The sequence below is a fragment of the Salvia miltiorrhiza genome, chromosome 6 (assembly GCF_028751815.1).
Source record: "Salvia miltiorrhiza cultivar Shanhuang (shh) chromosome 6, IMPLAD_Smil_shh, whole genome shotgun sequence".
NCBI lineage: Eukaryota > Viridiplantae > Streptophyta > Magnoliopsida > Lamiales > Lamiaceae > Salvia > Salvia miltiorrhiza.
This window is the reverse complement of record NC_080392.1, coordinates 1,600,036-1,626,849: the sequence shown is the minus strand read 5'-3', so window position 1 is coordinate 1,626,849 and position 26,814 is coordinate 1,600,036. Positions and strand designations below refer to the sequence as shown.

General features: G+C 36.9%; 6 protein-coding genes across 6 annotated transcripts in view; 4 read left to right on the top strand and 2 right to left on the bottom strand.

Annotated features, from left to right (window-relative positions):
* LOC130987821 (uncharacterized) overlaps positions 1-26,814 on the top strand; it is a 551,243-nt gene that overhangs the window by 423,399 nt on the left and 101,030 nt on the right. The window lies entirely within an intron of this gene.
* Positions 2,427-6,377, top strand: LOC130990037 (putative late blight resistance protein homolog R1B-16). Its single transcript, XM_057914239.1, has 5 exons — positions 2,427-3,161; positions 3,247-3,351; positions 3,422-3,432; positions 3,496-3,518; positions 3,988-6,377. The coding sequence occupies exons 1-5, from the start codon at positions 2,427-2,429 to the stop codon at positions 6,375-6,377; spliced, it is 3,264 nt and encodes a 1,087-aa protein (XP_057770222.1).
* LOC130990036 (B3 domain-containing protein Os02g0598200-like) lies at positions 6,927-9,020 on the bottom strand. Its single transcript, XM_057914238.1, has 3 exons — positions 8,886-9,020; positions 8,675-8,792; positions 6,927-7,619 (listed from the first exon to the last, which is right to left on the bottom strand). Exons 2-3 carry the CDS (start codon positions 8,762-8,764, stop codon positions 6,927-6,929), a joined length of 783 nt encoding a protein of 260 aa, XP_057770221.1. The 5' UTR covers positions 8,765-8,792; positions 8,886-9,020.
* Positions 11,309-13,825, top strand: LOC130987786 (putative late blight resistance protein homolog R1B-16). The gene has a single exon (XM_057911461.1). It carries the CDS (start codon positions 11,426-11,428, stop codon positions 13,631-13,633), a length of 2,208 nt encoding a protein of 735 aa, XP_057767444.1. The 5' UTR covers positions 11,309-11,425; the 3' UTR covers positions 13,634-13,825.
* LOC130990035 (uncharacterized) lies at positions 14,989-15,483 on the bottom strand. The gene has a single exon (XM_057914237.1). It carries the CDS (start codon positions 15,481-15,483, stop codon positions 14,989-14,991), a length of 495 nt encoding a protein of 164 aa, XP_057770220.1.
* LOC130987784 (putative late blight resistance protein homolog R1B-16) lies at positions 23,072-25,782 on the top strand. The gene has a single exon (XM_057911459.1). It carries the CDS (start codon positions 23,190-23,192, stop codon positions 25,443-25,445), a length of 2,256 nt encoding a protein of 751 aa, XP_057767442.1. The 5' UTR covers positions 23,072-23,189; the 3' UTR covers positions 25,446-25,782.

Below are 26,814 nucleotides of genomic sequence, written 5' to 3'. Positions count from 1 at the left end.
TAGGACTTTAATTCGTGGACGGATAGAGTAATTTTTTATTTTAAAAATTAGAAATTGAGTAGGCGATTTAACTTGTGCATGAAATCATTACATAATAATCAATACTGTTGGAAAATACTAGTTCTGCAATTTAAAATCAATTTGAAAATCATTTCAAACCAATTTTAATGATAATATTATAAATTAAGTAGATATCAATGTTTTATATATAATCAATGTAAAATTTAAAAGGGTTAATTGCCTATAAATACACAAACTATATCCAAATTTTGATTTTTAACCAAATCTATCTTTTTGGTCCAAAAATACATAAACTTTTAATTTTTTGGAATTTGACATGACCCCAAAAGTTCGTTGGCCAATAACTTGATTGTCTGAATTCTGATGGCCAATCTGAAGGTACAATTGGAAAGCTATTGACGTTGTCTTTCTAATGATACTTATATTGTTGGGTTTTGGTAATCGAAAGTGATTGAAAAAAGGAAAAAAAAATATTGAGTTTCGTGACCTCGACTTTTATGCCATTTTTTTTACTACTTTCAATTATCAAAACTCAACAATATAAGTATCATTAGAAAGATAACATTAAGAGCTTTCCAACGGTACCTTCGGATTGCCCATCAGAATTCAGATAATCAATTTATTAGCTGATAAACTTTCGACTCCGATCAAATTCCAAAAATATAATAGTTTATGTATTTTTTGACCAAAAAATAGATTTTGTCAAAAACCAAAATTTGAGTATAGTTCGTGTATTTATAGGCAATTAACTCAATTTAATATCAATACATGAAAATTAAATTTATCGTCCATTATGCCCTAAATTAACCGGTCACTAATTTTTAATTTTAAATTTTAAAATTGCTTTACTTTTTCTCATCTTTAGGCTAAAAATATTACTATTGGTTATTAATTCAAGCTTTAAAACTCGAATTTACGATTAAAAATAATAATAATAATAATAATAATAATAATAATAATAATAATAATAATAATAATAATAATAATAATAATAATAATTTCTTATAAAAATCTTGTTAGCCAGTAAAAGAATGCAGTCGATCAATTTTTTTTTATAAATTAACAATATAAAAAAAAATTATGCTACAAAAACTCAAATCCAAAATCTTTGACTCTAACCATTTGTCCAACACACCACGCAACGCAATTAGTCGATCAACTTTGATTGCTTGTGGTGGGGTCTACACATACAAGTTGATTATCTCGGCAATTTATTGTTGTTTGGTTAGCTGAGAAAAAGAAAAATCCAATTTTGCAAGGTTTAATCTTTTTGAAGTTCCTTCAAAAAAAAAAAAAAAAAACTTTTTGAAGTAATTCACAAAAGCCAACAGCAATGCAGATCCAAAGCAGCATGAACAATCCAAGGCCCTCTGATTGCATTATTGGGATCGAAGAAGACTTGCTGAAGATAAAGAATGAGCTCTGTGGAGGATCATCTCAGCTTAAAGTAATCCCCATTGTTGGTGTTGTTAGTTGGCCCAAATTTGGCCCAACAAGCCCATGCCCTATCCTTGGCAGCCCTCCCATTTCCCCCCTTCCAGTCGAAAATTAGTGCCCTTTTGGGGCTGTGACCCCTGCGCTTCTTCTCCCCCATGAACCTCTTCACCTTCCTTCTCTAGATCCTTCTATGGTAGGCTATTTAAAGAGCCCTTGGTCTGTGGCTGTTGGGAAGACGAAAATTGCTTAGTGTTCTTCCTTTGTGTGGAGGTGCTACCGGTGAAGGTGTAAGGGTTGTTGGCCGATTGTGGTGCCGGCGAGAGCAACGTCCCCTTTGTGATTCTTCGTGGCTTAGTGTGTGCGTGATCGAGAGGAAGAGAGCTGTACCTGAGCCGAGAAGATCGACGCCCCTTGTTCCTCTCTTTGTGTGTTTTTCCTTGCAGGTTGTCGAGGCTGCTGCTACCTCGTTGCTGCGCCGCTGTTGCTGCTGCGTTGTTGCCGGAGGACAGCTGCCGCTGCTGCTGCCCCTGCCGCCGCCGTCCCTGCTGCTGTTCCGCCGCTGTGTTGCCGCTGCTTTGCTGCCCCGGAGAAGGAAGCCTTCAACAACGACGACGAGGGTCGATACTCAACAGTGGTATCAGAGCCACGGTTGACCTCGTCGTCGCATTGGTAAGTCGGGGTCCTGACCTTAGGATCCCGCTCTGGTAAAGCGGCTTAAACCTCTCTTGTTTTTCAATTTCTAGTTGCTGCCATCTGGTGCAGTTTAGGCTTGGTGCTTATCTGCTGGTAGATATCTAGGATTCGTGTGTCGAATTCTGTTTTCTGTTTTAATTAATTTTCCGCTGTTACTATTCATGTGAATAGTGTTTTCGTGAATAGTGTTTTTGGTCTCTTATTTTTTACTTCCGCTGTAAACTCTGTGGTTGTCAATCTTTGTGAGTCTTTGTGATTATTTGCTTCGTGTTGCGATGTCTTCTTTGGCAAATTATGGTTTAGCTCCTTTTAATGGTAAAACGGACTTCGGTTTTTGGCAGCAGAAAATGGAATGTATTTTAATTCAACAAAATGTTTATCAAGTAATTGATGATTCGTATGATGAAGATGTTGATGAGAAAAAGAAAACTCAATTGAATCGTCTTGCCTTGTCTGCTATTGTTCTCAACTTGTCTGAGTGTGTTCTTAGAAAAGTAGGGAGAATGACTTCTGCTAAAGAACTATGGTCTAAGTTAGAGGAGTTGTACACTGGAACCTCGTTGCCGTCTAAGATATTTTTGATTGAAAGGTTTTTCCGTTTCAAACTTGATTTGAATAAGAAAATTGATGAAAATGTTGATGAATTCACTAAGTTAGTTCAAGATATAAAACTGACGGGTGATAAACATATTGATGAGTATGCTCCGTATGCTCTTTTAAATGCTATTCCTGACTCTTACAGTGATGTTAAATCTGCTATTAAGTATGGTAGAGATAATGTGACTCTTGACACTGTTGTGAGTGCTTTAAAGAATAAGGAATTAGATTTAAATTCTAATATTTGTGTTCAAGAACCGGACAAAGTCATGCATGTTAGGGGTGAAAAGAGATTTAATGATAAGTCTAATCATAGATATAAGCCTAGGAAGTGCTATAACTGTGGTGAAACTGGTCACTATATTAAGGATTGTCCTCACCCTAAGAAAAAACAAGATGTAGAGCATGCTAATGTAATTGGTAATGAAACCAATAGTGATGTGTTCTAAGGTGGAGCTCTTTCTTAATGCCTTAGTGTTGTTCTTTGTGATTGTTTAGGCTTTGTGGCTTTGTGAGTTTTTCTTTGTGATGACCGTTTGTGTCGCATGTTATCTTTGTGATCATGTGTACTTTGTGATCTGTGCTAGCTCTTTGTGGCACTTTGTGCTAGACTAACTTTGTGTTAGTGTGCTTCGTGCTTGGTGGTTGTCTTTCTCTTGTTTGTGTTTTGCAGGAATTGACTTGGTTAGTTTACCCGTTGACCTTTGTGGTCTTGTGTTTCCCTGTTATTTCTTTGTGATTTAACAGGGGGCTCGGCGATGATGATTATGGTACAGCTTCCTCTTTGATGCACACAATACCGTGATTGGGCCAAAGGTGGAGATGTTGTTAGTTGGCCCAAATTTGGCCCAACAAGCCCATGCCCTATCCTTGGCAGCCCTCCCATTTCCCCCCTTCCAGTCGAAAATTAGTGCCCTTTTGGGGCTGTGACCCCTGCGCTTCTTCTCCCCCATGAACCTCTTCACCTTCCTTCTCTAGATCCTTCTATGGTAGGCTATTTAAAGAGCCCTTGGTCTGTGGCTGTTGGGAAGACGAAAATTGCTTAGTGTTCTTCCTTTGTGTGGAGGTGCTACCGGTGAAGGTGTAAGGGTTGTTGGCCGATTGTGGTGCCGGCGAGAGCAACGTCCCCTTTGTGATTCTTCGTGGCTTAGTGTGTGCGTGATCGAGAGGAAGAGAGCTGTACCTGAGCCGAGAAGATCGACGCCCCTTGTTCCTCTCTTTGTGTGTTTTTCCTTGCAGGTTGTCGAGGCTGCTGCTACCTCGTTGCTGCGCCGCTGTTGCTGCTGCGTTGTTGCCGGAGGACAGCTGCCGCTGCTGCTGCCCCTGCCGCCGCCGTCCCTGCTGCTGTTCCGCCGCTGTGTTGCCGCTGCTTTGCTGCCCCGGAGAAGGAAGCCTTCAACAACGACGACGAGGGTCGATACTCAACAGTTGGGATGGGAGGCATCGGGAAGACCACTCTTGCTAGGTATGCTTACCACGACCCTTTGAGTGTTCATCGCTTTGATCTATGCGTTTGGTTAACAATATCTCAAAGGTTTCAATTAAAGGAAATTCTTGTTAGTGCCCTGTGTTCACTCAATAATGTGGATGAGGAAGCATATGAGTATAAACACGAGGAGTTATTGAAAGAAACTTTATACAAATGCTTGAAAGGGAGGAGATATCTCGTTGTGATGGATGATATGTGGGATATGAACGTGTGGGATGATCTACGGTTGATCTTTCCCGATGATCGTAATGGGAGTCGGATTATAGTAACTACGAGGGAGTTAAGCGTAGCTTATCACATCGACTCTCTACATCCTCACCATATGCAGTTGATGGCTGTGGATCAAAGCTGGAGGTTGCTTAAGGAGAGGGTGTTTGGAAATGGAGATTGCCCTCTCGAATTTGAGGAAATTGGACAAGTTATTGCACAGAACTGTCGAGGGCTTCCACTTGCAGTTGTTGTAATAGCTGGAGTTCTCTCTTGTGAGGCCAATTGGGAAGAGATTGCTAGAAATGTATCTAAAGTTGTTCACACAAATGATGAAAAATTTGTTGAGATATTATCATTGAGTTATGAGTACTTGCCTGGTTGTTTAAGGCCTTGCTTTCTGTACATGGGGTGTTTCCCAGAAGATTATGAGATCAACGTGTCGAAACTGATCAGGTTATGGGTGGCGGAGGGGTTTCTGGCATCAAATGAAGCAAGAGATATGGAGGAGTTGGGATATGAGTATTTGGAAGAGTTGGTAGCAAAAAGTCTTGTTTTGATCAGTAAGAAAGGATCTGATGGCAAGATCAGGACAGTGAAGATTCATGATCTCTTGAGAGGCCTCTGTTTAAGGAAATGTCGAGATGAGAATTTTGTGTGCACCGTTGATGAGTTCTCCGGCAGCTTTCCTCGAGGTGTTGAGCATTCAAACCGCCTAAGTGTGTTTTGTAATGTCTCCGGTAGCATAGAGATGGTTTCAGCTACGCATACCCTCCTTCTTTTCAAGCATTGGGCGTTGGATTCTTGGAAAGAATTTAGGCTTCTTAAGGTGTTGGATGGATTAACTGTAATACTTGAATCATCCAGCTCTGGTGTGTGTATCAGTGAGCTAATCCATTTGAGATACCTTGGTTTGAGATGTGAATCTATTAGAAAGGTGCTGAGGCTTGTATCGGATTCCTTGTACCAGCTTCGCGATCTTCAGACCTTAGTTGTGAGGATTCTGAGTGGAACTGAGTTGCAATCCTTTAGTTTAAATGATGAAGTTGTGAGGTTCTATAGTTTAAATGATGAATACTTAAATTCGAGGTGTATGAGATTCGAAATTTGGAGAATGCCGCAGTTGAGGCACGTTGTACTGTTGGATTGTTTCTTGCCCGACCCGTCTGCAGAGAGCTTGCCATGTATGGAAAACCTGCACACGCTCTCGCGTGTACAAGATTTCAAGTGCTCGGAGAGGATGATGGAAATGATGCCGAACTTGAAGAAGTTGGGAATCGCTTACTCGTATGAAGGCACCTACGAGATGGGATGGTCAGGATATGAACTGCACAATCTTGTTCATCTTCATAAGCTTGAGAAGCTGAGTTTGTATGCAGAGCCGTATCCAAATTTGAAGGATGATCTGTCTCATAACATTGCTTTCCCAGTAACACTGAGGAAGCTGAGCTTGAGTGGCTGCAGACTTCCATGGGAGGATATGAGGATGATCGGAGCGCTGCCTAATCTTCGAGTGCTCAAACTGAGACGACGAGCCTGCTTTGGAACGCAATGGGAAACGACGGAAGGGGAATTCTGTCAACTGAAAGTGCTACTAATTGACAGCACTGATCTGCTTGAATGGGTTACGGAGAGCTCTCATTTTCCCAGGCTCGAGCGGTTAACTCTGTACGAATGCAATAATCTGAGGGAGATTCCATGTGGTTTTGGAGATATACCGACGCTTGAGCTGATTGAAGTTGATAGCAGGAACACGACGATGGTGGAATCTGCAAAATGTATTGAAGAAGAACAACAGAGCTATGGCAATGAACAATTGCAGGTTCGTTTCCTTAAGTCACGTAGCTGGTCAGATTTCAATGATAGTAGCGTGAAAGAGGTGGTTTTGGGTACAACTGGACGTACCGTACAACGGTGTTGCACCATCACTTAAACCCTGACATGCACTCTGACTCGAACTCGTATCCTGATCGGAACCATATAAATAACACTATTTTGGGTGCGGGTCAAACCGGTTGTACCTTAGTTTTTGTGCGTGTTGAAATCTTTTTCTCAACCAAATCGTGATTGCCTCAATTCGATGATCTGTGTGCTTGTATTTTCATGCTCTTTTCTACATAGATTTTAAGATTGTTTCATTATGATCTACACCTTATATTTGGTATTGTATATTACTCATCCAGTTCACGAAGATTGTATGTTTATTACTCCATCCTCTATGAAAAATTGTCGCAATTTCTTCTTTGATCCGTCCACAAAAAACTTGTTATTTTTATTTGCAGTAGTATGATCCATGAAGTTAGTATGATCCATGCAACTTGACTCATTTAAAATCGGATCTTTACACCACTAACAATTCAACTCAAAATTTTACTAAAACATGTGTGGTCCATATTGTGATAAAAAAAAAAATTTATGGACAGAAGGAGTACTATTTTCGTTGGTCCATACAAATTGCATGCTTTTCTTTTTTAGAAAACAATCACTTATATTTTAAACTACATTCACACTCGATATTTACAAAATAAATATTGAACCTTCTTGTGATTAGATCTGTCTCGATCACACCCATTTGAGCATCCTCATCTCTCCCTGCTGGGTTGGTTGGTTCTAGAACCCAATTACTAGATAAGGATAATCCTTTGTCTGATGCATTATCAAAGACATCACGCTGTTCAGTTTCAGTACTAGCGTCTAAAAGTTTGATTACAGCACCCTCAGCTTTCTTTGCATCAAATGTTCCGTTTTCCATCTCAAAGCTTAAGTCAACCGCAAGCTTGGTTATACGGTTTTGAGATTCATCTCCGGAGGCCGAGATGGATATATCTGACTTTACACCAGCTGTCTGATGTGCTTCATCTTCTGAAGTTGTCCCTTGGCATCTCTTACGCTTTTTTCTCCGACCAGGCATTTCATTATTAAAGTTTGTTCTCTCACAGGCACTTGTTCCAAAAATACGAACAGTAAATTGGCCTTCCTTGTACTTAAATAGTAACAGCTGTCCTTCTTTGAGACCATGGTATAGATAAAACTCTTCCCAACCCATTTGGAATGCAAGGGAGCCATCGACAAGAGACAGTGTTACAGACCATCGCTGCCCACGTGAATCCTTAAGTTCAGTTTTTTGATTAGTCAACAAGTGCTTCACTCTTTGCACAAACTGCGGAGGCAAGTACTGCAAAAGAATTTGAAATTTTATTTGTTCATTTCGACAAAAGGTGAACATTCAAAGAGAGGATTAAGCCCACTTAGAATTGAGATAAAATAATCATTTTTACTTTTCAAATGGTTCATAGTTTAATCTGTGTGGGAAAGGAATTTCACATGCCAAAAGTATCTTGTGTAGACAAAGTGGTCCAACATGCAGCACTTTTAAATGTGATCACATGACTGGACTAACATCATTAATATTTGGGATAAGGAGCATAAATGCACTTAATGTTCAAAGTGATTCACAAATCCCCTAAAGTTTGTCTTGGCACAAAATAAATCAAAACCCCCCCAACTTAATAGCACAATTACACCCAAGAATTTGACGGATGCAAATGGCCGTCAATCTAAGTCTTTCGAGTTCTTTACTGGTTTATGGCGTTTTAAGCATATTTTACGGAAAAGTTCAAGTCTGAAGATAAGCTATTTGAGGACAAATGACAAGTTGTAATCTTTGCCTTTTCTCTTCCATGCTCAAATATATTGAAACCAAGCAACAAGAATTTGTGATCCTTGCTTTTATATGGTTTCTGGTTGACAAGATAAATGGACCTTGGTAGATGCTTTTAACATGATGCATCTAATTGCCTGCTAATCCTGCTACCCAACTATAGTAATTTTTGGTCTTTACATAGCATAAAAAATGTGATAGCCACACACAAGATCCACAACTTGATTTAATTATTCATAGCGTTATGTTATCAAATTAATCGCAAAAATAACAAGCCGATAAAAGAGCAAGTAAACAGGAGATTACAATCATCCATGCAGGAGCGAAACCAACGTAATAAATATACTCAGTTGATTGTGCGAAGAAAATTCACATAAAACAGAAGTGCTGCAGAAAAGATTTCTAGTTTAACCACTGCATAGATATAACATATTTAAACGCAATGCCCTGACAGAGAGCAAAGAACCCTAAATCCACAGATTCGCCAGAAGAATGAGAGAGAGAAAAGAAGCAATATAATAAAAACAGCTAACAGTGAGAGAGAGAGAGAGAGAGAGAGGTTTTAGTACCATAAATTTTGAGTGATTCTTGCCAAACATGACTTTGAAGAATCGATGAGAGCTCTCGTGTTTGCTGGTGCGACCACCTCTTCGAGCCATCTTCTTCTCACTTGGTTGTAAAAGTGATCTGTTTCAAAACTGCTAACTTTACCACGACAAATCAACAGCGTGGGTTTAACACCACTGAGATGGAATGTGAAATAAATCTCAAAAGACTCACCGTTTTACGGTTTCTCGCTGAAGCAACGCCGGCGGTGGATGCGACGGTGACAGGTGGATCGGAAGCTGGGGAGGGGAGAAAGAAGTAAACTGTAGAAAAGAAATTGGGGGGTAAAAGGTTAAAAGGTTAAAGTAATTTTGGGGCTTATTTTGAGGGTGGAAACTGGAAAGTCAAACGTTCCAACCTAAAGCCTTTTTTTTAATTGTTCTTTTTTAATTGTTCGGTGCGTTCACGCACCCTTAAATAAAAAAAACAAAAAACAAAATGCATCTCCATTTCAGTATAAGGTTTGATCAACTTTGATTGCTTGTGTTATTCTCAAAAAAAAACTTTGATTGGTTGTGGTTGTGGTGGGGTCTACACATACAAGTTAATTATCTCCACAATTCATTGAAGTTGTGGTTAGCTCTCATATTCATCCATTGCTTGTCCCAAATTATTTGATGGATTGGGAGAAAAATAAATAAATAAATAAATAAAATTCCAATTTTGCAAGGTTGAATCTTTTTGAAGTAGTAGTTCATAAAAAGCCAACAACAATGCAGATCCAAAGCAGCATGAAAAATCCAAGGCCCTCTCTGATTGCATTGTTGGGATCGAAGAAGACTTATTTTGGGGCTTATTTTTAGGGTGGAAAGTCAAACGTTCTATTTCAATTTTCAATATACAACCTTTTTTTTTAAAAGATGGTCTTGGATGCATTCGAGTGTATCATACATTTAGATTTACCCGTACTTAGATCCTGACCCGCATCCTGATTCAAACTCGTATTCTGATTCAAATTGTGTAAATGACACTATTCGATTATACAAATAACATTGTATGTAAAATGTAATTGACATTATTATATTATACAAATGATACTATAACATTGTAAATGACATTATATGTAATTGACACTATTCATAAATATTAATGACACTTCTTGTAATTGGCACTATAAGATTGTAAATGACATTATAATATTTTAAAATGTCATAGTGTCATTTATATAATTGAATAGTGTCAATTATAAGCAGTGTCATTTGTATAACTGAATAGTGTCATTTACATAATTTGTGTCAGGATGCAAATTTGAATGAAAATGCGGGTCAAAATCTGAGTATGAATCAACCTGAGTGTACTACGATACACCCGGAAGTACAGGAGATTTTGTGTCCTTTAAAAATCAATAATACTCTTAAATAAAATCTTGTTTAATTGTTCATTAAAAAAAAAACAAAATAAAACAAAAAACAAAATGCATCTCCATTTTACATAAAATGTTTGATCAACTTTGATTGCTTGTGGGTTGTGGTGGGGTTTACACATGCAAGTTGATTATCTCGACAATTTATTGTTGTTTGGCTAGCTATCACATTCATCCAGAAAACTTTGAATAATGGTTTCTAAAAGTCCTCAATTACTCTATCAATCCACAAATTAAAGTCTCATTTTCATACTTAACATCTCAATTACTCTATCAATCCACAAATTAAAGTCTCATTTTCATACTTAACATGAAAATTAAGAAAATTAATAAAAATATTGTGAATGAAATAAAAAAAATAATTGACTAAAGTGATAAAGGTGTTGTGGAGTGGGTTCACTAATGATAAAATTTAACAAATACTATATAAAATATAAAAGTAATAAAGATGTTGTAAGGTGGTCAATTAGTAACAAAGGTAATAAATATAGGGAAAAAAGAGTAAAAAGGTACGAAAAGCACAATAAGATTTTATTCAGTGAACAAAAATTTAAGGTCAAATGGGACTTTAATTCGTGGACAATTGGAGTAATTTTTTATTTTAAAAATTAGAAATTGAGTAGGCGATTTAACTTGTGCATGAAATCATTACATAATGATCAATACTGTTAGAAATACTAGTTAAAATCAATTTGAAAATAATTTCAAACCAATTTTATAAATTAAGTAGATATCAATGTTATATAATCTATGTAAAATTTAAAATCAATACATGAAAATTAAATTTATCGTCCATTAGGCCCTAAATTAACCGGTCACTAATTTTTATTTTTTAATTTTTAAATTGCTTTACTTTTTCTCATCTTTAGGCTAAAAATATTACTATTGATTATTAATTCAAACTTTAAAACTCGAATGTATGATTAGAAATAATAATAATAATAATAATAATAATAATAATAATAATAATAATAATAATAATAATTTGTTATAAAAATCTTGTTAGCCAGTAAAAGAATGCAGTTGATCAACTTTTTTTTTTGATAAATTAACAATATTAAAAAAAAAAAAAAATCATGCCACAACAGACTCAAATCCAAAATATTTGAATATAAGCATTAGACTCTAACCATTTGTCCAACACACCACGCAACGCAATTAGTCGATCAACTTTGATTGCTTGTGGTGGGGTCTACACATACAAGTTGATTATCTCGGCAATTTATTGTTGTTTGGTTAGCTGCGGACTGGGAGAAAAACAAAAATCCAATTTTGCAAGGTTTAATCTTTTTGAAGTTCCTTCAAAAAAACAAAAAAATCTTTTTGAAGTAATTCACAAAAGCGAACAGCAATGCAGATCCAAAGCAGCATGAACAATCCAAGGCCCTCTGATTGCATTATTGGGATCGAAGAAGACTTGCTGAAGATAAAGAGTGAGCTCTGTGGAGGATCATCTCAGCTTAGAGTCATCCCCATTGTTGGGATGGGAGGCATCGGGAAGACCACTCTTGCTAGGTATGCTTACCACGACCCTTTGAGTGTTCATCGCTTTGATCTATGCGTTTGGTTAACAATATCTCAAAGGTTTCAATTAAGGGAAATTCTTGTTAGTGCCCTGTGTTCACTCAATAATGTGGATGAGGAAGCATATGAGCGTGTGCACGATGAGTTATTGAAAGAAACTGTATATAAACGCTTGAAAGGGATGAGATATCTCGTTGTAATGGATGATATGTGGGATATGAATGTGTGGGATGATCTACGGGGGATCTTTCCCGATGATCGGAATGGGAGTCGGATTATAGTAACTACGAGGGAGTTGAGCGTAGCTTCTTACATCGACTCTTTACATCCTCATCAAATGCAGTTGATGGCTGTGGATCAAAGCTGGAGGTTGCTTAAGGGGAGGGTGTTTGGAAATGGAGATTGCCCTCTCGAATTTGAGGAAATTGGACAAGTTATTGCACAGAACTGTCGAGGGCTTCCACTTGCAGTTGTTGTAATAGCTGGAGTTCTCTCTTGTGAGGCCAATTGGGAAGAGATTGCTAGAAATGTATCTAAATTTGTTCACACAAGTTATGAAAAATTTATTGAGATATTGTCGTTGAGTTATGAGTACTTGCCTGGTCATCTAAGGCCTTGCTTTCTGTACATGGGGTGTTTCCCAGAAGATTATGAGATCAATGTGTCGAAACTGATCAGGTTATGGGCGGCGGAGGGGTTTCTGGCATCAAATGAAGCAAGAGAGATGGAGGAGTTGGGATATGAGTATTTGGAAGAGTTAGTAGCAAAAAGTCTTGTCTTGATCAGTAAGAAAGGATCTGATGGCAAGATCAGGACAGTGAAGATCCATGATCTCTTGAGAGGCCTCTGTTTAAGGAAATGTCGAGATGAGAATTTTCTGTGCACCGTTGATGAGTTCTCCGGCACCTTTCCTCAAGGCATTGAGCATTCAAACCGCCTAAGTGTGTTTTGTAATGTCTCCGGTAGCATTGAGATGGTTTCAGCTATGCATACCGTCCTTCTTTTCAAGCATTGGGCGTTGGATTCTTGGGAAGAATTTAGACTTCTTAAGGTGTTCGATGCATTAAGTGTGACACTTGGATCATCTCTTGTGTATATCAGTGAGCTAATTCATTTGAGATACCTTGGTTTTACATGTGAACCTGAGACGAAGCTGCTGACGATTGTATCGTATTCCTTGTGCGAGCTTCGCGATCTTCAGACCTTAGTTGTGAGGATTCTGAGTAGAGCTGAGACCCAATTTTCAAGTTTAGATGTTAAATCCTTAAATAAGTCGTGTATGGAATTTCAAATTTGGGAAACGCCACAGTTGAGGCACGTTGTGCTGTTGAATGGTTTCTTGCGCGACCCGCCTGCAGGGAGCTTGCCGTGTATGGAAAACCTGCATACACTCTCGCGTGTAAAGGATTTCAAGTGCTCGGAGAGGATGTTGGAAATGATGCCAAACTTGAAGAAGTTGGGAATCGCTTACTCGTACAGAGGCACGTACGAGACGGGATGGTCAGGATATGAACTGCACAATCTTGTTCATCTTCATAGGCTTGAGAAGCTGAGTTTGTATGCAGAGCCGTATCCGAATTTGAAGGATGATCTGTCTCGGAACATTGCTTTCCCAGTAACATTGAGGAAGCTGAGCTTGAGTGGCTGCAGACTTCCATGGGAGGCTATGAGGATGATCGGAGTGCTGCCTAATCTTCGAGTGCTCAAACTGAGACGACGAGCCTGCTTTGGAACGCAATGGGAAACGAGGGAAGGGGAATTCTGTCAACTGAAAGTGCTACTAATTGACAGCACTGATCTGCTTGAATGGATAACAGAGAGCTCTCATTTTCCCAGGCTCGAGCGGTTAACTCTGTACGAATGCGATAATCTGAGGGAGATTCCATGTGGTTTTGGAGATATACCGACGCTTGAGCTGATTGAAGTTGACATCAGGAACACAACGATGGTGGAATCTGCAAAATGTATTGAAGAAGAACAAGAAAGCTATGGCAATGAACAATTGCAGGTTCGTTTCCTTAAGTCACGTAACTGACCAGATTTCAATGGATTATAATGTGAAATCCATTTTCTCAAGCAATTCGTGATTGTCTTAGTTTGGTGATCCGTATTTTCATGCTATTTTCTACATAGATTTTAAGATTGTGTTTCTGTATGATCTACACCTTATATTTGGTATTGTATACTATTATCATCTAGCTGAAATATGTTGATGTGCTTAAACTCAGAAGGTGCATGCTTTGATGCATCCGCCCTTGTTAAATCTAGTAAACATTAATTGGGAAGTCATGGTATCTAAGGCTGTAAACTTTTCCCAACCCATTTGGAATGCAAGGGAGCCATCGACAAGAGACAGTGTTGCAGACCATCGCTGCCCACACCAGTTTCTTGATTAGTCAAGTGCTCCACTCTTTGTGCAAACTTCGGAGGCAAGTACTGCAAAAGAAATTGAAATTTTATTTGTTTATTTCGACAAAAGGTAAACATTCAAAGAGAGGATTACATAAAATATACTTTGTTGATTGTGCGAAGAAAATTCACATAAAACTAAAGTGCTGCAGAAAAGATTTCTAGTTTAATGACTGCATAGATAAAACAGTATTTAAACATAATGCCCTGACAGAGAGCACAGAACCCTAAGAGCATCTCCAATGGGTGGGTCTTACGGTGCCTCCAATCATAAACACAATTTTCAGTTTCCAAAGTACCACATCAGATTTATAAATCCACCTATTTTTTCTCTTAGATCTCCTCCAACAATAAATCAATTTCTTAATATTTAAGGGTCCCACTATAATACATACCCCATTTATATATTTATATATACATTAATTTTATTTCAATTATAATTTGTATATTATTTACATATTTTAATTATTATTTAGAATTATAATTAAAATTATATTAAAAAGTGAAATAGCCGTTCCATTATGTTTTTGTTAAAACATGAATTAGAAATAGGAAAAAAAGAAAAGAAAATAAATACTTAAATAAAAAGTGGAAATAAAGAAAGGCAAAAGAAATATATTGGCATAGAAATGCTGCTGCCAAGAAAAAATTCAACAAATGGGGCCCTCTTGTGTCAGCCGAAACCAGTTTCTCAAAAAAAATTTAGAAACTAGTTTCAACTTTCTCCAATGCTAGTTTTTTGTTTTGGAAACTGAAAAATTCATCCGTTGGAGGCACCCATCTAAGACCCACCCCTCTCCAATGCAAAGGTCTTAGTTTGGATCTAAAATCCTCATTTCCACCAAAATTCCAATTTCAATACAATTTTATTAAAATGTTTAATTTTCATTGAAAATAAATTAAACATTACATTAAAAAAATTACATAATTTAAATTACTTAATTAAAATACAATAATAAAAATTAAAATTACAATAATTTTCTAGTGCTTAATCGGACCAAATCGAGACCAAATGTACTCCTTCAAGTCCAAAGTGAGGCGAGCATGCATCTCCGCGTCTCGCATGGATGCTTGTCGTGCCACATATTGGCGAAACTCCAGCGGAGCCCCTGTGCGTGGACGAGCTGCGGCATAGCTACTCGAAGCGTCGTCATTGCCCTCGTCTGCCCATTCTGTACCATGTTCACCTTCGTCTTGGACGATCATATTGTGCAAAATGATGCACGTGAACATGATATCACTCAACTCCGCCTTGCTCCAAAGACGCGCTGGTCCTTTTATGATAGCCCACCGAGATTGAAGAACATCGAATGCTCGTTCAATATCCTTGCGAGCAGCTTCCTGCATCACCTTGAATCTCTTGCTCTTCTCGTCTGTAGGATGTGTAGGACTCTTCACAAACATAGGCCAATTGGGGTAGATGTCGTCGGTCAAGTAGTATCCCTTCTGATAGTAAGAGTTGTTGACTTGAAACATGACCGGTGGAGCCCTTCTTTCGAGTTGATCGTTAAACAACGTCGAAGAGTTGAGTACGTTGATGTCGTTGTTTGCACCAGGAGAACCAAAGAATGCGTGCCAGATCCACAAATCTTGGGAGGCGACAGCTTCGAGGATCAACAGCGGATTCAGGGGGGCTGAAGCCCCCTCCCAAATTTTGAGTTTTTTTTTTAAATTTTAAATATAGATATATATTTTATTTTATATCTCTATATATATGTATATAAATAAGAAATAGAAGAAAAAATATAATACATTATTTATAGTATATATGCATTCTTTTAAAAAATATATTTTATTTTCTAAACAAATAAACTAACTTTTTATATACTATAATAGAAGAATGCATAAAAGTATGTTTTTGTATGCTTTCAATCTACTTGATATTGAATTAATTGAATTGCAAACAATTATCTATTATATTAAGTGATTGTTAAAAAAATGCATGAAAATGAAGTGTACGGAATGCTAAATAAAATTTGCTGCGGTGGCTTCCGCCCCCGATCCCCCGTGTAAATATCTTCGGACGTCGTAGACCAATAAATTCAGCCCCCCTAACCTCAAATCCTGGATCCGCTCCTGTCGAGGATTATTGTTGGCTCCCCTTGATCACCTCGAGTGTATGCTCCTTGCCATACCATTGGATAATTCTTCCACGCCCAGTGCATGCAATCAAGACTTCCAAGCATTCTTGGGAAGCTGTGTTATCCTCATGCATTTGCTATGAGCCTTTGGCAGTCGGCAGGGGTCGGTCTCCTCAAGTACTCCGTGCCGCAGCGTTGGATGACCACCGCATAGAATCGGCGCATGCAATCCAACGAAGTAGTCTCCGCAATCCATAGGTACTCGTCGTACTGGTCAGCTGCGCCGCCATTTGCTAGCATACGAATAGCAACCGTGCATTTCTGCAACGGTGTAAAGCTGGGTCTCCCAAGAGCGTTCACACGTTGCTGGAAGTATGGATCTGACTGCACCGCATCGACGATGCGCAAAAAATAATGGACGACGCATACGAAATCGGTGCCGGAACATAGCATCGGTGTAGACCAGAGTTTCTGCAAAATAATCCTCGTACAACCGTTGTGCTCCAACTTCACGGTCTCGACGAATGTACGCCTTCTTGGTCGGCCTTCTTCGAGGGTGTGGTTGCTCCGGCTCCGGTTCACCAATAGCTTCAACAATTTGATAAAATTGTTCAAGGAGTTGGTCGAATTTTTCGATATGTTCCTCGTCGGCGCCACTTGATGAAGATGAAGACATTTTGTAGAGAGAATTTGTAGGAGATGAAGATAAAATTTTGAAGTGATTTGAGAGTGAATGAGAGGAAGTATATATAGATAAAAAAAAAATCGATTTTAGCCGTTACTTTCCAAAATCTGATACTTAATTCAAACGGTCGAATTTTTATTTTTTTTTAAACCAGCGCGTGTATTACACGCGCCAGCCTTCTTCTGCCAATGTCTCGAATCTCCAACTCGACCTCGCTTTGACGCCACGCGAGTCTCCAGCGCGGGGTCTCCGCTCAACCCGGATCTACCCCTCCCTTCGACCTGAGCATTGGAGATGCTCTAAATCCACAATAAAATATCACAAAAGAGCATAACATAATACCAAAAAACAAAGTAAAACATAATCGCCAGAAACATGAGAGAGAAAAAAGAAGCAATATAATAATAAACACTAACAGTGAGAGAGAGAGAGAGATAGAGGTTTTAGTACCATAAATTTTGAGCGGTTCCTGCCGAACATGAATTTGAAGAATCGAGCGGCAATAGGCGATCTCTGCTTCCGATGAGAGCTCTCGTGTTCATCGGTGCGACCACCTTTTCGAGCCATCTTTTTCTCACTTGTTTGTAAAAGTGACCTCTTTCAAAACTTTTAACTAAACCACTACAAACCAGCAACGTGCTTTTACAGTTTACACAACTGAGATGGAATGTGAAATAAATCTCAAAAGACTCACCGTTTTACGGTTGCTAGCTGAAGCAACGCCGGCGGTGGATGCGACGGCTTCTGGGCTATCCTGCGCCGGTGACAGGTGGATCAGAAGGTGAGGAGGGGAGAAGCAAACTGTAGAAATTAAATTAGGGGGGTAAAAGGTAAAAGGTTAAAAGTAAAGTTTGGGGTTTATTTTTAGGGTGGAAAGTTAAACGTTCTATTTCAATTTTCAACCTACAACCTTTTTTTTTTAAAAAAAAGAGATGATCTTGACCCGCATCCTGACTCAAATTATGTAAATGACACTATTTGATTATACAAATGACATTGTCTGTAATTAACACTATTATGTTATACAAATGACACTGCGTATACATGACACTATAACATTGTAAATGACACTGTGTATAATTGACACTATTTAGAAATATAAATGACACTTCTTGTAATTGACACTATAAGATTGTAAATGACACTATAACATTTTAAAATATTACAGTATCATTTATATAATTGAATAACGTCAATTATAAGCAATGTCATTTGTATAACTGAATAGTGTCATTTACACAATTTGGGTCAAGATGCGGATTTGAATAAAAATGCGAGTCAAAATTTGGATATGGATTAATCCGAATGTGCGATACACCCGGATGTACAAAAGATTTTGTATCTTTTAAAAATCAACAATATTCTTAAATAAAATTGTGTTTAATTGTTCATTTAAAAAAAAATGCATCTCCATTTCTGTATAAGGTTTGATCAACTTTGATTGCTTGTGGATTGTGGTGGGGTTTACACATACAAGTTGATTATCTCGACAATTTATTGTTGTTTGGCTAGCTGTCACATTCATCCAGAAAACTTTGAATAATGGTGTTTAAAAGTTTTCAATTGTTCCATCCGTTCACAAATTAAAGTATCATCTATATCTATATAAAAGCTCAACTTGAGCCAATTTAAGCCATTTTGGCGGGAAATTGATGAACTCTTTTAACCAATGTGTCTCTTTATACACATTGGGTAAAATCTACATATACACATCTACATGGTTAATACACAATACTTTGGCTCCAAGAAATGAAGAAGTACAAATACCAGTTGGCACAATACTTTGGGGCCAAGAAATGAATCAGTATAAATAGTAGCCAACAGTTGTATCATTCGCATAAATGGAAGAGAAGATACAATTTCAAAGAAAGAGAAGAGATAGAAAAAGAGTGGTCGGTAGATATGACTAATCGGTTCGACGGCGACGACAACGAATCGGCTGAGCTGATGAAGAAGCTAAGAGAAATAAATAAAAAGAAAAAAAGAAGTTATTGTGAAGAAGAATCGCAGTAGAAGCAGCATCTTTTATTTTTGACTTTCTATTGTTACCTGCTACTGCTTCTAACAGCGGCACCAAGGACGGAGAAGGCGGGGGTCGGCGAGACCAGAGGCCAGATTCTGATGCAGAGTCAAGGACGGAGGAGGCCGGGCGGATCGGAGCGACGGTATAGACTGAGAGAGTCGGCGAGATCGGTGGCGCAGATTTTGACGCATGCGCCAAGGATGGAGGAGGCCGGGCGAGTCGGAGCGACGAGAAATTTGGTGATGGTGGACGGCGTGGAGATGGTGATTGCGGCGGCGGTGTGGAGACGGAGGCAGCGCTGCATGTGCAACCTCGCCGTGCGCAGTGAAGGATAGAAGGGGGAATGCCGGTGGTGGCGGTGGCGGTGGCTGAGGGCGGCGTCCTTCGCCGGAGCAGGAGGCGGTAGAAGAAGATGAAAGAAAAAAAATGCAAAAACAGAATGGAGAAGAAGAGCGGCGCTGCGCTGGAGTAGGAATTAAGGTTGGTGTAGGGATGGCAACGGGCCGGATCTGGAACGGGTCTGGCCAGATCCAGATCCGTTTTCATATACCAGATCCAGATCCAGATCCGTGGATTTGGAAATTTTGGATCCAAATCCAGATCCGCGGGTCCACGGGTCCAGATCCATGGATCTACTATTTTTAAAATAAATTAAAAAAAATTCACAAAATCAACAACATCTAATTTTCATCATGAAAAATATAACACAAAATATTTTTATCTAATTACTTTTAGTTTTTATTCTTTTGAATATAATTTATTTATTATTTTTAATTTAGTTAATATTATTAGTAAACTAAATATAAAACATAAAAAATATATACTCCCTCCGTCCCATGAAGCATGACACACTTCTTTTCGGCACGGGAATTAAGAAATTAGTATTTTGTGTGTTAAGTGTGGTAGGTGAAAAAGTGAAAATGTGAATAAAGGGTAAATTTTTTGCCATTTTTAGAAACGTGTCATGCTTCGTGGGACAGCCCAAAAAAGAAACTGTGTCATGCTTCGTGGGACGGAGGGAGTATAAAATAAAACGGATCCACGGGTCGGATCTGTGCCGGATCCGGATCTAAAATTTCAAGATCCAGATCCAGATTCGTTTTCAAAACTGAGATCCAGATCCATAAAAATGGATCTGGATCCACGGATCTGGACCGAGTCCAAGATCCACTGCCATCCCTAGGTTGGTGGCACAATTTTTCATTTTATATAAGTGATAATTAGAATGGACTCTTAATTATTTTTGATGGGCTAATTAGAATGGACTTTTAAAGGCTTTTGATGTTGGGCTAATTAATAATGGACTTTTAATTATAGTTTGCAATTTTAATAGTGCAAAATCATAAAGGGCCGTTTATTTAATAAGAATTGTTAATTTAAATTAGCTTTTATTTGTTAAATTAAATTAGCTTATTTTGCAAAAAAAAAAAAAAAAAACCTCTTAGATAAGGGTCGTTGATTTAATAAGAATTGAGCTTTAATTTGTTTCGGCATTTTAACACCTCCAATTATTTCAAGGAAATAATTTTTTGATGTCTCCAATAACTCCTCCAACAAAAGCCAAATATATGAAATATTGGTTCTATATTCATATAAAAAATGTGAATATTTAATATTATGCATTAATAACATACTTTTATTAATTTTATCTCTTATTTATTATATCTAATTTTATCTATTATAGCTAAGGCATAAAAATGATAAGTGACAATGATATATATAATGCCATACATTTAAAATTAAAAGGTTTTGTAGAATAATATATAATTTGAAAAATTATGTATGTAAAATTTTAAAAATATAAAAAATAGTATGATACTAAATATATAGAGAATATTCGTTAGAATCATGAACTATGAATGAAAATAAAATACATAGATTGAATTTTACTAATGAAAGTATATGCACCTAATTTTAATTTTTTAAGTATATTTTAATACAAATTATTATTCATTTAATTATCGATCGGTGAACCTCTTTTTACAAAAGATGAGGAAAAAAAAACTAAAATAAACATTGCATAAGTCACATAAACAATTTAATAATACAAAAAGCATCCATAGTTCAAATATATAAACAATTTTATAATCAAACTTTTCCTAGAACAAATACATCCTTTAAACTTTAATTAAATTCTTAGATTATAATGTTCTTTATAATTTCATATAGTATGAGGATGGTGATATTCAAGTTCTTTCATAAAATTTCATGAAAATAATTTTGTACTTAATAAACATGCTTTTTGTGGGGATGTAGCTCAATTGGTAAAGAAAAAAAAAAAAAATAAACATGCTTTTTGTTTATGGTTAATTTTATGATCATATATCAGTGGTTACTAATCATTGATATTTGAAACTTAAAATTTATGATTCTCACTAATATTGTGTAAATGGAACTCTGTGCAATTAATTTGTATAAAATATTTTGTTGTTTTGTTATATATATATATATATATATATATATATATATATATATATATATATTCTGCATTATTTAATATGATATTTCTTTTTTATATGTGTAATTATATTTTATATGTTCCTAAAATTTTATATATACGATATAAATTTATGGGTTTTTAATTTTAGAAATTCATGGGGGTTTTTTTTTTGCTCCCACAAATATTATGCTTTTAGGAATAAAATTATTCCATAGTTTTGTGTAATCAATAATTGGATCTTTCACATTTAACTTTGTGTAGGAATAAAATTTATGCTTTTAGGAATAAAATTTATGCTTTTAGGAATAAAATTTTTTTGCTCCCACAAATATTAAGGTAGATTGTTATGTTGTGTAGGATCATAAGTTTCATTGATTATTTCGCACAAACATGATAGTCAATAATTGGATCTTTCACATTTAACTTTGTACTTAATAAATATATTTATTATCCTCTTCAAAAAAATATATATATTTATTATTTATAGTCAATTTTATGTTCATACATTAATGGTTACTAATCATTGATATTTGAAACTAAAAAATTCCGATTCTCAATAATATTGTTTATATGGAACTTCATGCAATTAATTTGTATAAGATATTTTGTTGTTCAGTTATATATATTTTTTGCTTTAATTAATATATAGTATTTCTTTTTACATATTCGTAGATTGTGTCTCACACGGGCTGACCACCCTAACGAAAGAATATGCATTTATGTATTAATTATTTCTACATGCAAAATTTTATATATTCATAAACCGTGCATCGCACGGGTACTAATACTAGTTTCTTATTTAACACAAAAATTAAAAAAAGTTGATAAAAAATACTGTGAATGAAATAAAAAAATAATTGACTAAAGTGATAAAGGTATTGTGGAGTGGGTCCACTAATGATAAAATTTAACAAACATATAAAATATAAAAGTGATAAAGATGTTGTAAGGTGGTCCATTAGTGACAAAAATAATAAATATAGGAAAAGAAGAAAAGTAAAAAGATACTCCCTCCGTCCCAGCTTTTTGTATCCACTTTTAGTTGTAAATATAACTAAAAGTGGATACAAAAAGCTGGGACGGAGGGAGTATAAAGAAGCACAATAAGCTTTTATTCAGTGAACAAAAATTTAAAATTAAATAGAACTTTAATTTGTGGACGGATGAAGTAATTTTTTATTTTAAAAATTAGAAATTGAGTAGGCGATTTAACTTGTGCATGAAATCATTACATAATAATCTATACTGTTAAAAAAATACTAGTTCTGCAATTTAAAATCAATTTGAAAATCATTTCAAACCAATTTTAATGATAATTTTATAAATTAAGTAGATGTCAATGTTATATAATCTATGTAAAATTTAAAATCAATACATGAAAATTAAATTTATCGTCCATTAGGCCCTAAATTAACCAGTCACTAATTTTTAATTTTTAATTTTTAATTTTTAAATTGCTTTACTTTTTCTCATCTTTAGGCTAAAAATATTACTATTGGTTATTAATTCAAATTTTAAAACTCGAATTTACGATTGGAAATAATAATAATAATAATAATAATAATAATAATAATTTCTTATAAAAATCTTGTTAGCTAGTAAAAGAATGCAGTCGATCAACTTTTTCATTTGATAAATTAACAATATTAAAGAAAAACTAAAAATCATGCCACAAGAGACTCAAATCCAAATTCTTCCGCTATAAGCATTAAACTCAACCATTTGTCCAACCAACACACCACGCAATGCAATGCAATTAGTCGATCAACTTTGATTGCTTGTGGTGGGGTCTACACATACAAGTTGATTATCTCGGCAATTTATTGTTGTTTGGTTAGCTGTTGACGGACTGGGAGAAAAAGAAAAATCCAATTTTCCAAGGTTTAATCTTTCTGAAGTTCCTTCAAAAAAAAAAAAAAATCTTTTTGAAGTAATTCACAAAAGCGAACAGCAATGCAGATCCAAAGCAGCATGAACAATCCAAGGCCCTCTGATTGCATTATTGGGATCGAAGAAGACTTGCTGAAGATAAAGAATGAGCTCTGTGGAGGATCATCCCAGCTTAGAGTAATCCCCATTGTTGGGATGGGAGGCATCGGGAAAACCACTCTTGCTAGGTATGCTTACCACGACCCTCTGAGTGTTCATCGCTTTGATCTATGCGTTTGGTTAACAATATCTCAAAGATTTCAATTAAGGGAAATTCTTGTTAGTGCTCTGTGTTCACTCGAGAATTTGGATGAGGAAGCATATCATTACGCAGACGATGAGTTATTGAAAGAAACTTTATACAAATGCTTGAAAGGGAGGAGATATCTCGTTGTGATGGATGATATGTGGGATACGGATGTGTGGGATGATCTACGGGGGATCTTTCCCGATGATCGTAATGGGAGTCGGATTATAGTAACTACGAGGGAGTTAAGCGTAGCTTCTTACATCGACTCTTTACATCCTCACCAAATGCAGTTGATGGCTGTGGATCAAAGCTGGAGGTTGCTTAAGGAGAGGGTGTTTGGAAATGGAGATTGCCCTCTCGAATTTGTGGAAATTGGACAAGTTATTGCACAGAACTGTCGAGGGCTTCCACTTGCAGTTGTTGTAATAGCTGGAGTTCTCTCTTGTGAGGCTAATTGGGAAGAGATTGCTAGAAATGTATCTAAAGTTGTTCACACAAATGATGAAAAATTTATTGAGATATTGTCGTTGAGTTATGAGTACTTGCCTGGTCGTCTAAGGCCTTGCTTTCTGTACATGGGGTGTTTCCCAGAAGATTATGAGATCAACGTGTCGAAACTGATCAGGTTATGGGTGGCGGAGGGGTTTCTGGCATCAAATGAAGCAAGAGAGATGGAGGAGTTGGGATATGAGTATTTGGAAGAGTTGGTAGCAAAAAGTCTTGTTTTGATCAGTAAGAAAGGATCTGATGGCAAGATCAGGACAGTGAAGATCCATGATCTCGTGAGAGGCCTCTGTTTAAGGAAATGTCGAGATGAGAATTTTCTGTGCACCATTGATGAGTTCTCCGGCAGCTTTCCTCAAGGCGTTGAGAATTCAAACCGCCTGAGTGTGTTTTGTAATGTCTCCGGTAGCATTGAGATGGTTTCAGCTATGCATACCCTCCTTCTTTTCAAGCATTGGGCGTTCATTTCTTGGAAAGAATTTAGACTTCTTAAGGTGTTCGATGCATTAAGTGTGATACTTGAACCATCTGTTGAGGATATCAGTGAGCTAATTCATTTGAGATACCTTGGTTTCAAATGTCTACCTCTTACAAAGCGGCTGATGATTTGTTTGAATTTCTTGTACCGGCTTCGCGATCTTCAGACCTTAGTTGTGAGGATTTCAAGTTTAGATGTTGAATCGTTAAATAAGTCGTGTATTGTATTTGAAATTTGGAGAATGCCACAGTTGAGGCACGTTGTGCTGTTGAATGGTTTCTTGCCCGACCCGCCTGCAGGGAGCTTGCCGTGTATGGAAAACCTGCATACACTCTCGCGTGTACAAGATTTCAAGTGCTCGGAGAGAATGTTGGAAATGATGTCGAACTTGAAGAAGTTGGGAATCGTTTACTCATATGAAGGCACGTACGAGACGGGATGGTCAGGATATGAACTGCACAATCTTGTTCATCTTCATAGGCTTGAGAAGCTGAGTTTGTATGCAGAGCCGTATCCGAAATTGAAGGATGATCTGTCTCATAACATTGCTTTCCCAGTAACACTGAGGAAGCTGAGCTTGAGTGGCTGCAGACTTCCATGGGAGGATATGAGGATGATCGGAGTGCTGCCTAATCTTCGAGTGCTCAAACTGAGACGACGAGCCTGCTTTGGAACGCAATGGGAAACGAGGGAAGGGGAATTCTGTCAACTGAATGTGCTACTAATTGACAGCACTGATCTGCTTGAATGGGTAACAGAGAGCTCTCATTTTCCCCGGCTCGAGCGGCTAACTCTGTACGAATGCGATAATCTGAGGGAGATTCCATGTGGTTTTGGAGATATACCAACGCTTGAGTTGATTGAAGTTGATATCAAGAACACAACGATGGTGGAATCTGCAAAATGTATTGAAGAAGAACAACAGAGCTATGGCAATGAACAATTGCAGGTTCGTTTCCTTAAGTCGCGTAGCTGGTCCTGGTCAGATTTCAATGATAGTAGTGTGAAAGAGGTGGTTTTGGGTACAACTGGGCGTACCGTACAATAGTTTTGCACCATCACTTAAACCCTGACATGCACTCTGACTCGAACTCGTATCCTGATCCGAACCATATAAATAACACTATTTTGGGTGCGGGTCAAACCGATTGTACCTTAGTTTTTGTGCGTGTTGAAATCCTTTTTCTCAACCAAATCGTGATTTCCTCAATTCGATGATCTGTGTGCTTGTATTTTCATGCTCTTTTCTACATAGATTTTAAGATTGTTTCATTATGATCTACACCTTATATTTGGTATCGTATATTACTCCATCCGTTCACGAAGATTGTATGTTTATTACTGCATCCTCTATGAAAAATTGTTGCAATTTCTTCTTTGATCCATCCACAAAAAACTTGTTATTTTTATTTGTAGTAGTATGATCCACGCAACTTCACTCATTTAAAATGGGATCTTTACACCACTAACAATTTAACTCAAAATTTTACTAAAACATGTGCAGTCCATATTGTGATAAAAAAAAATTATGGACATAAGGAGTACTATTTTCGTTGGTCCATACAAATTGCATGCTTTTCTTTTTAGACTATCACTTATATTTTAAACTACATTCACACTTGATATTACAAAATAAATATTGAACATTCTTCTACACTTTATATACATCTCTCAACTACTCCCTCCGTCCCAACTAGTTTGATTCGTATTCCTCTTTTAGCCGTCTCAAAACTCTCAACTATTTTGAGTAATTTCTTTATATGAAAAAAATAAGGGAATGTTAATCATTAGATCCACGCTTTGATGCATCCGCCTTAATTAAATCTAGAGCTGGTTTTGGGTGCAATCAATTGCACCTGATCCGCACCCTAGCCTTAACCCGCATCCTGATCCAAGCATCCTAATCCAAACCGTGTAAATTACATTATTCGGTTATACAAAATGCAACCCCATTTCTGTATAAAGTTTGATCAACTTTGATTGCTTGTGGTTGTGGTGGGGTCTACACATACAAGTTAATTATCTCCACAATTCATTGAAGTTTTGGTTAGCTCTCAGCCTCTCACATTCATCCATTGCTTATCCCAAATTATTTGATGGACTGGGAGAAAAATAAATAAATAAATAAATAAATCCAATTTTGCAAGGTTGAATCTTTTTGAAGTAGTAGTTCATAAAAGCCAACAGCAATGCAGATCCAAAGCAGCATGAAAAATCTAAGGCTCTCTGATTGCTTGCATTGTTGGGATCGAAGAAGACTTAGTTTGGGGCTTATTTTTAGGGTGGAAAGTCAAACGTTCTATTTCAATTTTCAATATGCATCCTTTTTTTTACAGAGATGATCTTGGATGCACTCGAGTGTATCGGACATTCGAGTTGACTCGTACTTAGATCCTGACCTTGACCCGCATTCTGAT

Excerpts from the sequence above, each read along its gene's own strand:
- LOC130987786 (XM_057911461.1), top strand. The coding sequence starts at position 11,426 with ATGCAGATCCAAAGCAGCATGAACAATCCAAGGCCCTCTGATTGCATT.
- LOC130987784 (XM_057911459.1), top strand. The coding sequence starts at position 23,190 with ATGCAGATCCAAAGCAGCATGAACAATCCAAGGCCCTCTGATTGCATT.
- LOC130990035 (XM_057914237.1), bottom strand. The coding sequence starts at position 15,483 with ATGTTTCAAGTCAACAACTCTTACTATCAGAAGGGATACTACTTGACC.
- LOC130990037 (XM_057914239.1), top strand. The coding sequence starts at position 2,427 with ATGTCTTCTTTGGCAAATTATGGTTTAGCTCCTTTTAATGGTAAAACG. Across the intron at positions 3,162-3,246 it reads AAGATGTAGAGCATGCTAAT|GCTTTGTGGCTTTGTGAGTT; the intron begins GTAATTGGTAAT and ends GTGATTGTTTAG. Across the intron at positions 3,519-3,987 it reads GCTCGGCGATGATGATTATG|GTTGTCGAGGCTGCTGCTAC; the intron begins GTACAGCTTCCT and ends TTTTCCTTGCAG.
- LOC130990036 (XM_057914238.1), bottom strand. The coding sequence starts at position 8,764 with ATGGCTCGAAGAGGTGGTCGCACCAGCAAACACGAGAGCTCTCATCGA. Across the intron at positions 7,620-8,674 it reads AGAATCACTCAAAATTTATG|TACTTGCCTCCGCAGTTTGT; the intron begins GTACTAAAACCT and ends ATTCTTTTGCAG.